The 12,530-nt window shown below is 38.3% G+C and overlaps 1 protein-coding gene across 14 annotated transcripts in view; it reads left to right on the forward strand.

Moving 5' to 3' along the window:
• Positions 1–11,030: 11,030 nt before the first annotated feature.
• The window catches only part of LOC119905391 (rap1 GTPase-activating protein 1-like), a 47,538-nt gene continuing 46,038 nt past the window's right edge, over positions 11,031–12,530 (forward strand). For 5 of the 14 annotated variants that reach the window (XM_038722371.1, XM_038722370.1, XM_038722389.1 and 2 more), the window contains exon 1: positions 11,034–11,177. In XM_038722371.1, coding sequence (XP_038578299.1) covers positions 11,134–11,177 — 44 coding nt within the window. In that variant the 5' untranslated portion in view covers positions 11,034–11,133. Of the gene's footprint in view, positions 11,178–12,530 lie in introns of all 14 variants that reach the window. The other 9 variants (XM_038722369.1, XM_038722375.1, XM_038722378.1 and 6 more) reach the window with 3 other exon arrangements.

Consider the following 12,530-nt stretch of genomic DNA (forward strand, 5'->3'; position numbering starts at 1 on the left):
TCAAGTGCTAGGAGACGTGTCTTTCCTGTCATTATTGAATGGTTCGTGTCATCTTTAGCGGTGCATCTGTGTATTTTCAGGGCTGTTTCAGTTCATGGGCGCCTGCCTTCAGTGAATAAGCCTGCAAAAGGACCAACTTTAAATGTATTAATGTATTCGGCATGAAAGCAAGAAAGCCTAAAGCCTCAATTTACTGAGAAGCATTTGAGTAGAACAACAATTCCTCTTTTTATTATAAACCTCAATATACATTTGCTTCAACTGATAGAGAAACTTGTCCCTAAAATTTGAAGATTTCACAGATTTCTGTTTTCTAAAATCAGCCCCTCCCTTGCCACAGAGGTTTACCCATTCTTGCAATGCTTAATGCTTCAGTGCATCCATCCTGGATTTTTTTAGCTACATTTGCAGTTCCATTGCTTCATCCTTTTCCTTTTATCTTTCTATCCCTCCACTTTTCCCCTTTCCATCCGACTCCTTCATTTTCTCACCTCTAAATCTCTCCATTCCTTTCCACATACAACCCTCCCATCCTTCATATCTTTATGCTTCCAGTTGGATGCCTCTGTGTCTGTCACTGTGCCGTGTACTCTCAGAGGTTTGTGTGCTCTGGCAGCCAGTCCCTCCACACAGCAGCCTCTTCTATTATTAAATGTAACAGGACCTTTACTTTCACAGCTGAGCAATGTTAGGATCTCTGCTCAGTGTAGGAAGATTTCTCTGTTGAAGATGATATTCCTATATCCCCATTGAATCTAAAACAATAGAAGTCCCACAGAGAAGACAGAGACTTACATGTTTTTTTTAATTATTCTTGTTCTTCTGCAAAAGCATTATAAAACCACAACATCTTTGCGAATTCATGAGGTTTGTATTCCTTTTGGCCAACCAATAAAGGAAAAGCAGATGGGCCCGGCTTGCTGGAATTGGAAACCTTAGTTTCAGCTATAACACACAGAGTTTGAGAGGTTGAGCAGTGGCGAGAGGCCTCAAGGCAGCAATTAATTGGCCCCCGCCAATGTCCTGAAGCAGGCAGTTTGAATTCACTGTTGTGTAATCATTAATCAGATCTCACATAATAAGCAATTAGTCTGTAATGAATAAGGTTAAATCACTGTTTGCTCAAATTTATTTTGTCTTTAGGGTGATATTCAATTCATATCATGTCACACGCATAGGATAACTGATTGATGTGTATTATTTATATTAGTATTAATCAGATATACAGTATGAATTTTACAATGGGAGGTGAAAATGCTAAATGAGATAAATCTTTAATTATGGACCTTCATTTGCAACAGTGACAACTGCATTTTACCACATATTTGCACAAGATTCCAAAGTCTACACCTATTGCAATTAATCGTCCATCTAAGGACTTAAAAGCAAAAATACACTAAATGGTGTAAATGGTAAAACAAAATGAATTAGAACTACTATGATTGACGTAATATGATGTGAACTATAAACAAATTGTGGCATGTTCATATAAATAAATATAGCAATGTTTACTATAAATGTTCCAGCAGCGTACAAACTGCACATTCAACATATTAAAAGACTGCTGGGAGTTCAGTCGGAGGGTCGGGTGTGTTACGCTATTGGTGGCCATGTATAATGTATGATGTATAATAAGAATATGGCACGGCGCTCAGCCTTGCTTCCAATTTTTCCCATTGGCCACTCGCAGCGATAAATTCCCCTGCTGCCCATAATGCATTTTCTCAATAAGCACCATTATGAAGGAGACATCTAAAACTGTAAACCTGGACACAACCTAAAAACAAGGCAAATTGTGACTCTTATTGTGATATTTTGATCCATGGAGGTTCTTATTTGTAAAAATTTACTTTTTAAATTTCCAGAAAAGTGACTTAAAAATCTATGACGTCATCACAATGTAAAATGGGCTGAGCAGAAACACGCAGACGAGGCCAGCGGGACAAACATTACTACACATATTCAGTGGGCTTTCTACCCCAAAAGTAAACCTGGAAGCTGTAAACTTTTTTTGGTGTACGCACCAGGCGAGCAATTCTTATTAGATGAATAGGCGCCATATTTGGGTCTGGTATCCACTTCTAATAATACATCCATGGTGGCAGCTAATGTAGCTTGAAGCCGCTAGCCAACAAGCAGAGATGATGAGCGGGCTTTAGATGTATGTTTGGCTCACTTCTTTCAAACTCCACAACCTCAGACTTTTCACAGCTCCCTCAGGAACAGCAAAAGGCTTTTTGCAACTTGTTTTCACATGTTCACAGAAGTACTTCCCAAGACCTGTAAACAGAAATAGATATGTAAAATAGGCGGAGTTCCCCTTTAAGCCTGTTTCAAAGAACAATAGTTGGTCTGAGCTTCAGTTCTGCAATATGCTAATAAATTTTGTATAATCTTTCCAGACCTTCACTACTGCTGTTTTTTCTGATTAAAGCATTATGGTGGCTGCACTGTGCTGAAATGCTGCAACAAGGCTGGTAACAGACAAGACCATATTTCTTTTTCGTGTCACTTCGCTAGATTCCTCTGTTCTTGTGACCTTAAAGTATAATTGATTACTTCCAAGGCTTTTCATGGGCTAGTCCATAACAATCTATCTTAATTCCTGGTGTACTGCATGAGCTGGGTTTTTTAACCAAATCATACATACAATTATCCAGCATATACGGACAATATTATCGTTTAAATCACTTACTTTTATTACTTAATTGTATTAGTCTATATTATCTCTTCTTTACTGTACTCTTTAGTCCATCTCTGCTCTTTCCAGTTGCTTTATGACTTGGCCCTTTAGCTGATTTTTGTCTGTTTTATTCACTTAAGCATATTATACACACAGCCTCAATTCTATATTAAAGACCCTCAGATTCCACACAAGCGTTGCCAGATTTCACATGGATTATTTATATGCTGGTTTATGTGAGGCCACTGGCTGCTCCTGAGACCACTCTTTCATCATCGCACATATAGGATGCCTCTGTGGCACTGTGTCAAATATGCAAGCCTGTGAAGATGCACTCTTTAGCGGTGCAATTTACTCTCTCCTGCGCTCTTCCCCTCTCATGCTATATAGTTGACGTCTAATATGTTATTGAACCCTTTTGTAAATTACAGCCCTGTCTGTGATGTCTGAAATACAAACCTGTGCTGCAATTAACATAGCCAGTGGGTCAGGGATGAGAAGCTGCAAATGAAGGCTTATGTTCATGTTGTTGTGAAGATGGGGGAACCTGACTGATGGGAACATGGAGAGAAAAGGGTTTGTGATTGGACAGCAGTGGTATGTTATTAGCGACTAGATTCTGCTCATTATTTCCTTTTTCCAAAATCAAACATTTGCCCGCTTCTCCTCCTATATTAAAAGTAACTGTGTTGTTTTCTTATGTGAGATGTTAATTACAGAGCTGTCCATGGACTTTTGCAGGCACAACAAAACAAACAATATATAAAGCCTCATGTTGATACCTAAAAGTTTTTAGTTTTTGTTTTTTTTTAGAAATTGGATACATAATTTTCCACCCTGCTGAATTATTCATCTGCAGACTGCATTTGTGTGCATTCAATACTCAGGGGAGGACGTCAACTGGACCAGTGCAAACAGCTTATTAGAGCGAAAGTGTACTGTCTCTTTGATGGGCTTTGAATGAGTCACCCACTCTCTGTATCTGTGATGTTTCTATATTTGTTCTCAATATTCATCACAAGTTGCCTCTGTATTTCTGCCCATTCAGTAGCCTAAACCTACCTAAATTAAGGTCTTGAACTTGCATTACAGTGCGTATAGGCATAATCACTGAGTTTTGACTAAGTCTGAGTTTTATTTGAATTGGTTTATATATCTTAGATCCACACTCTTCGATGTCAGACTTATTAACATTCATAAAAGTCTCTTGCCATAGGTGTAGTATCTTAAGCCTGTGGCTATTTGATTTTGTTTTTTATTTACTTCTCTTGGGGGGCAATTCTTGTATGTCCTCATCAGCTTCATCTTCCTTGATTGGGTTGATTAAAGAAACACTCTTCCTGAAAAAGGACCATTTTTCATGAAAAGATCTTTTCAATATGTTGTATCTCTTCACTTCTACCAACACAGCAATCCCTCAATTAGGTTTTAATTAGTACCACTATACAATCATTGTGAGTCTATTTTATGATGTGTGTAAGTTAAAAGCAAGGGAAGTATTTAGATAAAAATAATCAGTGCACTATAATATTTAATGCCAACATTTTAAAACCCCAGGTAGGTGAGTAGTGTAAAAGTAGACACAGAGCGCTGCTGTGTTACTGCAGTACAGGGTTTGTATGAACAGGGCTGACATGATATCTGGCTATCGATTTATCCTCCTGGTTGGCTCTGTTTAGCCCTCGTCTCTCCTCCCTTGTTTCAAAGCAGCAAAAGATACAGTCTTTCACATAAAGTCATTACAAATGGATAGATGACTGATAGCGTAATCAGCGTAAATAATACAAACCTTAGCTATTTTCAGATGCTGGTATTTAATTACTTACAAGTCTTTTTTATATGAAAAGTATTAGATTGCAGCTTTTCATCAGGAACCAAACTGCTAAATTACACCAACTCTGTTTTGAACATAGAAAATGATTTATGGTTTCAAAACAAAGGGTTCTATAATTACCTGTAGCTCTTAAGGCATGTTACCGTAGGGCATTCTACAACTTACTGCAATTTAGCATTGAGTTACAATCTGGATCAAATGGCTCATCTTTTTGAGTTCATATGAATATTCATGAATCTACACAAAAGGTTATTCTCAATTAAGCATTCATTCAACATAAGTAAAACAAACACTATGTGCTGTTCCTCTCTATAATGATTTCATATTGTTTCTTTCTTGCACCACTGACCTGTATAGCAGATGTAGGACAGATACAGATACTAAGTTATGTGTTTTTATGCAGAAACATGGCCTTAGAAACTGCCATGATGACAAACTTGCAAGGTAGCTTGTAATACACGGTATTGCAGATACGGAATAGCTTGGTTATTATGTTATTAATATAATACTTTACCAAACTTGTAATTTTACTATCAGTCCTTTTTAATAATTAATTATTTTAAGGAAGTAAAATAGAATAAACATTTAATGATGTGAACATCAGCTTTTCCTTACTTTTCTTGTTATTGTAGGAGTTGATCAGCAACTGCTTAAGTTGTTAAGCAAATTATAAAACAGTTGAATTTATCCTGGAATAAATGATGTTCCTCTTGACAGTATAATATGGTTTACATCAAGTGCCCAAGAGAGGGCACTGTTACTCTGCATTTCCATGACCATCACTGACAATTCAGTAATAAATGCACACACGAAGAATTTTACACTTCAAGACACTCACACCATAAAAATACTTACTTTCTTATTGACCTTTCCAGTGCAGATGTTTCTGCAATCCACTAACAGTTAATAGTGGATTGGTCAAAGGTGCAATATTGGTTAGTGGAAATATAAGCTTTCAAATGTACTTTTCCCAATGTGAGTTGAAAGCAAAGGGATTTAGGTTTTTTGGCATTTCTCCACCAGCTAAGGGACTTAAAGTTGAGTCCGTCTCTGCTGTGGCGGGTTGTCTATTGATCACCTGGTATGAAGACAAAGTTCCTTCTCAGTTGCAGAGAACTATTCATCACGAGCTGCCTGGAACACAGCGGAGAGATAGCATGGCACTGAGGATCCATTATAACTCAAATAGATCTTTCAGAGCAAAGATCAATGAAAACATGCCCCGTAGCTGTTTCCCCATATCCTGCATCGGATCATAATTGTCTGAACAAGATGCATTGCTATGATTCATTGATTGTGAGGCCAATACTTGAAAGAAGTCCCTATTAAGTCCCTGTTATTATTAAGTGATTGGTAACCCCTTAGATAAAGATGATGCCATATGTAATTCAATATAGGCATTAGATGAAAACAAAAACATGCATAATCACTCTCTTGCCATCGACTGATTATAGCCTCTCTCTATAGTCTCTCACCAGTGGAATATAAGGAATGGGAACAATATAGGGAACTAATTATTGCATTCAAACCTCAACAGAGTGGAACGTAAAGTGGATAGGTCTCATTCATTTCAAGCACATTTCAACAACACCTCTTTTCTTCTGCCTGGTCCGCCATAATATCCTGGCCCTCTAATGAGAGGCCATGAAAGGCCACAGTGTTTGCTTGAGGATGTTTGTAGCGGGACATGTGACCTCATTGGGACGAGGATGGTTCAGTGGGCTCGCTCCCCTCCTCCCAGTCAGTCAACCCGTACTGTAACTTTTTTTCAGCTGTGTTATTTTCAGACATCTGCTGGAGGAGTCTACTCTTTAAATGTGTATCCAAAACTGATGTAGATGAACAAAGAAGAAGTGAGAAGGAGGGCTGATTTAAAGAGCAAAAATGATTACAGATGCCTTCAATTCCTTAGAAGTGACAATGAAGTGACGTTAAGTGAAAAAGTAGATCCTACTCTGTTCCATGTGACTTGATGAGGAAATTTGAACCATCCAAAACTAACAAATAGCTACAGTTTTAAATTATTACATCTGCCATGGCTTCAGCCATGCACTCTTACACTCAGTCAGCTACTGAAATTTCAAATGTGTAATGGAAATGAAATGCTCACACAGAGATAAGGCTCAGCTTATTTCCTCATGCTTCAAAGCACAATTACCCTTTGAATATTCACTCCCTTCAAATATTTGTATACCCCTTCCCCTGCAAACTCACCCTCTTCAAATATCAGAGTGTATGTGTACCTCTTGTTCAGTCAAATATCGGAAAAATATTTAGAATATATACATTGGCCATAGGGCGTGTGTTCATGACGACACAGTAAAAATATTGTGGAATGATTAACCTCGTTCTTAAAGGGGCTGTTCACTAGCTCAGCATCTACCTTTTTCGAGTAGAGGTCCTCTCCAAATAAAAATGTTGACTGCCTGGCCTTCTCACCCCGAATATTGATAATTATAAGAACCTAGGTAAAAATAATTGCAAATTTGAAAGTATGCCTTTGAAAGTTTGGGTGTTCACTTTGATAGTGGTAGGAGCCTGGAGGAACATAGAACAAAATGAGTTCAGTCAGAAACACTTACGTCAAGGAATTGACCATAAATAGCAAATGGTTATACAGTTATATTTGGTGGAAAATGTTCTGCTGTTTGAGGGAGCTCTCAGTGCTAGGAGAGCTAATCCCCAAAACAAAATTAGTGCTCCCCGCTTAATAAGTATGAGCAAGGAACTGTGATCCACCATCCCGAATCCAAGCAACAAGCATCTGCAATTTCCCTTAAATGCTAGCAAAGCCCTTTTCATCTGAAATGATGCTCACACAACATCCTGGCTAACTTCAGATGAGCATGCTGATTCAAGGGAGATATTCTTAACTAAATGTACCTAATCTATGTGAAGCAACAGCATGCTGTGATTTCCCCTGATTGCCAGTAAGTCCTTCTCATCTGTGATGTAGCTCAATAATATTGTGTACTCTTAGATGAACATGTGGCAAGATCCTAATAATATCGTGATAAAAGGGGAACATTATGCAGATCAGCCAATACTAGAGTGACTTCAGCTCTGCCTGAACTAACATTATGCTTCCTTTTATTCATGTTTTTATAATCTAATTTAAATATTCAAACAAATCAGAGCAACTCTAATTTAGTAACTAAGATTATTGTAATGTCATGTTTATCTGCCACAGTTTTTAATCATACAGAGCTCTGCTGCTAGGCTACTCACCAAAACAAAAGCATTTTTTCAATTTTACCCCAATCCTGGCTTTGTTGCCCTGGCTGTCACGCTCTGTTAGATTACAGAAAAAAGCCTCTGACAATTTTAACAAATCACCAACTGTCATCAGAGATCAAATGAAGAGATTGCAGAAATTACAGATTCACAGAAATTTCTGCCAAAACTGTTCTAATGTTGGCAGAAAACTTTGTGTTCATGTGGGACTCCTATAGTCATAGTTAAAAGGTAATTTAGAAAACAAATGTTTAGGGCCTTTAAAGTGATATTAATTACAAATATTATTTGGGGACAAATAATACCCTGTTCTCAGATCCCCTCAAGTCGACTACTTTGGATCTTATGTTTTCCAGATTCCAGGTTATAAACGAAGGATTATCACTGTTTTGATGTACTGGTTCACTAAAGTGAGCCAATGACCAGTACTTGGAAAGCACTTTGTGCACCTTCCTTAAAAGGTGCTAAATAAATAAAATTACATTATTATTATGTGCCGTGCTTTTTAACCAGATAAGGGCTAGGAGAGTATGTCATGAGAATATATTAGAGTAAGCATAGAGCACAAATATTACTTTTTTTTATTGTTTTCTATTGGAGTAATGGTTTTGTTGAGCCAGCAGAGCTGTACATTGCCTTGAACCTCATGTTGCTTTGTAGTAGAGTTGATTAATTAATGTCTGTCCAGCCTCAAACACAATAAACCCCTACCCTACATTTTATTTATCTTTAAAAAAACTGAAATGATAAATTACAATGCACCTCCTTAACAAAGGCCTTTGCACAAGCTGTCTATTTAATCAGCGTCTGCTCCTCAGTAGACCAGCACAATGCTCATTTATTCCACTGGAGCAAATTTCCTGCCCCATGAAAGCCAAGCTCAGGACGAAGGAATGATCCTCTGCTCCGTCCACTCCTAATCGTATACCACACAACAACACTGCCTCCACAGCTGCCCTACTGCAGCTGCCCTTTCCACACTGGAAATCTTGGAGTTCTTGGGACAATAACTAGTCCTACCCATTCACAGATTCAAATGTGAGGAGACATCCCACATCTGTTTACACCTGTAGCAATAATAAAATTTTAGGATTATGAATTTAATTATGGTGCTGTTTATTCTGATTGATATTGTTGTTCAGCCATACATACAACAGTTTGTTGTTTTGTGTTTTGTTGTCTGAGTTGGTGTTTTGTTAGTGTTGAGGTATCAGTATTTTCTGTGAGTTTGACGACATAGTTATCTGGGAGGGATCTCCATTACTTTTGTCCTCTTGAGAGTTTTCCTGCCCATCCACTTCCTTTAAGACAAAAGTGGAGCCAGAGCTGCTCAAAGGACTGGGCTTTGTCCCTGAGGTGATGTGATTAAAGGCCCCTGTCTGGGCTGTACCCATTCAAATGCCTCACACACGCCAAAGCTGCTTTAGTTAATTGAATTGTCAGGAAAGCAGACAGGACTGAAGGTAGAACCAAGAGTGATGCGCTGAATCAATAGAGTGTGTGGCACTTAAATGAAGCTGGGCATTGGCTGTCACAAGGCTGGATATCTGGCTGTGTGTTGGGATCAAGACTGGGGTTTCTGACTGTTTCAGCTGATTAAAAATAACTGAGAGTATGGTTTGGTTAAAGATTTGTTTTCATGTTGGATAAGATGTAAACAGTTTTGTTGTTTAAAACATGTTCACAATCATTAAAAATTTTAAATTTCACATAGCTGAAGTAAAATTCTTTATCAGCCCCCTTGTTAATGTGATTTTTTACAAGATTTTATGACCTTTTTGGCAGCGCTGTGGGGCTATACTGAGGCAAACCGTCATGGTGATCCACCCTATAGTTTCGGAGATTTTTCAGTCTGGACCCAAATAGTGGAATGACTGACAGACATACATTGAAATCCCTTGGCCAATGGCTTAAAAGTGAATTGTCAAGAATGTCAATCAAATCAATGATTGCTATAATCAATGAAGCCAAAGATCTGTCTGGTCAGATAAGTTATCTCATGGCCAAGAGACAAAGTGAGGTCCATTACCGAAAGTCAGCCAAGGACTGTGATGCTGTGGTGAAATGTTTTAAGAAAATTGCACTGTCAAAGGAAAATGGTGATGTAATTGTGAAGAGATGATGTAATTGTCTATCAGCATGATTGTGCATGTTTGTTAGGCACGTTGATTAATTAAGTGCTCGTCTGCTCAGTTTGCTATGAGTGCTTTTCAGTTAATGTGATGAAGACATCATTGGTCCTGGGGGGAGATTAAGGTCCTGGACTGGCGAGATTTGATTTATTGATAATTTAGGATGAAATTAACTTTTGTCAACTAAAAACGTTGCTTTTCCTGTCTTACACAGCTGAATCTGTCCTGCTAACACTGACCATGAAAACAGTTTTCATCCAACATGGTGCAAATGATCTGGTGAATGTCTATCACATAGCTGGCTGGTGTTGTAGACAGCAATCCTTCTTTATTCAATAATCCATGGCATTCATGCATTGTTGTCACTGCTGCCAATTTATCAGACTCAACAGCCTACTGAAGGAGATCCTCTATGTCCAGACATATACTCAGTTTAATCAATGTGGCTAATATTAATGCAGGATAACTCTGTGTTACATTTACCCTCCTTTTCTGTGCATACAAGAGGTTTGGTTTTGATTGGTTTACAAAGAAAGAATTAGGAGGGAGATGAATGAGCAGATTAGAAACTTATTTAGAGGTAATTTACCTACAGCAGGAGTGGAGCAGTTCACCCAGGGCAAGGCCCTGTGATTAAGACATTTGTGAAGAATGATGAACTCTTTGTCTGATGTCTGCAGCTTGATTGACCAGCTGTCTTCCAGTGACAAAGAGAGTGAGATCTACTGTTGCAAAACTTGTTCTCAGCAAACTTTTGCAATGCCAAGAACTCTGTGTTTTGCCTGTTGCTATTTTCTTTTAGAAATGATCAAGTAACCAATCATTTACTTTGTGATATATCAGTACTTTGTGGTTTCAGATATTACAGTACATTTTTAATTTAAAAAACACCTGCCAATGTGTTCCCTGTGATCATGATGCATGACAGAGAGGATGAAGTCTGAATGTGAGAAAGGCTGCCACCACACTCCTAGTTCCCTGGGAGACTGACATGGTCAGCAGCCCTCACTCCAGCACCCTCCCCCTTTCTCCCTCATCCTCTTGCCATTTCTTCCCCCTGTTTGTGAAGGAGGCGTGCAAGCAAAGGAAGAGGCAGGGCACGTTAGCTGAGGCTGTGGGAGTGGAACTCAGACGGCAGGCAAAGCATACAAACACACACACCCACACACATGCTCAGTCAGCGTAAGTGACACAAGTGCTAGCTCCATTCAGCATTGAGTTGACTGACTCACTGCTATCCATTAGCCGGCATGCCGCAGAGAAAGAGGAGTTTCACTTTTGGAGCCTATGGAGGGTAAGAATGAATATCCTAATAATTTGTAGCAACAACTAAACCTTTTCATAACACACAGTTCTCATTTGTGTGATGATGAGAATGTGTTTTGGTGTTTCTGTCTCCCTGTTTGATGACTGTGCAGATTCTGTGTCTGTGTTTGTGCCTGCATGTTTGTGCTATTTCCACTGCAATGCCATCATACTTATGAGAAGGTCCTTGTTGTTGTTTTTCTGGCTTTCTGTTATAAATTGGACCTGATAATACAGCTGTTGCTGCTTGATAATGAATCATTAAATGTGACCTTCTGTACAGTAATGGTGAGGTATCAGCTGTGAGGCATAAACAAGATAAGGTGACAAAATAAGCAGAGAGAAAGTATGTATGGTTCAGGTTACAGGAAAGTACTGTTGAGGCTCTGACAGAGCTGAAGATAAGATGAATGTGAATTGTATTAGACACCGTGTATTATACCTGTATGTTTTTGGAAATAGAAAAAAATGTGCTACACAGTTCAGTGTGGTATCTCCCATGTTGTCAGTAGGCACTTGTGTCCCTGGTGTTGTTATGTGTCCCACTTTACAGGATACTGAGCAGTAGACACACAGTATCCTAGCAAAGAGTTTTTATAATGGTAAAAAGGTGAACCGGTGCCCCCAATGCAACAGCTTGCTGCCCTCACTCAAGGATAAGTTTTGTGGATATCTATATTTTTGTGTGTGCATGTGTTAAAGGAAATGTACAATTAGCAACAAAAACATGGCCTGGGAATTTGTCCTTGGTCAGCCCACTCTCCTGACAGCATTTGTTGGAGGCTGTGGGTCTTTAGAGACCTTTATTCTTGCATTCTTGAGAATTTTATGCAAATACAGTACATCATGAAATGAGCCATTAAAATACATTTTCAAAATTAGAAACACATATCTATCTCTCCACAAGTAAAGTAATCACTTCAGCTGAGCCCTTGACTACAATCAATAAATTATATTGTATATACAAGCCTAGTGGCTGGCCGGATCATGCATCTGTGATTTGAATGTTAATAGATCATGATGCAATAAGATTCTGACCAATTTGCCCAACTGTTTCATTATGTTCTGATGTTAAGTATGTGATTGATTGTACCATATACTAGTTGCATAATACTTCTATGGGGGAATATTTGTGAGTGAAATAACACTTGAAGGCATCCAAAGTCACAATATATTTATATTTCCTCGTACATATATATTGATATCCTAATTTTATATACATCTGGCTTGATATCTTTACTTTTATTTACCTGTTAAGTACTTATGCTGCACAGTATTTATGACTATTAGGAGCCAATGTGACGTTTTTTCTTTCTGTATTGTGTATAGTTTTGATAAAGTC

The sequence above is a fragment of the Micropterus salmoides genome, unplaced genomic scaffold (assembly GCF_014851395.1).
Source record: "Micropterus salmoides isolate LMB-PRFRI ecotype aquatic unplaced genomic scaffold, ASM1485139v1 Ms_hic_scaffold_16, whole genome shotgun sequence".
In the NCBI taxonomy this organism is placed as follows: Eukaryota; Metazoa; Chordata; class Actinopteri; order Centrarchiformes; family Centrarchidae; genus Micropterus; species Micropterus salmoides.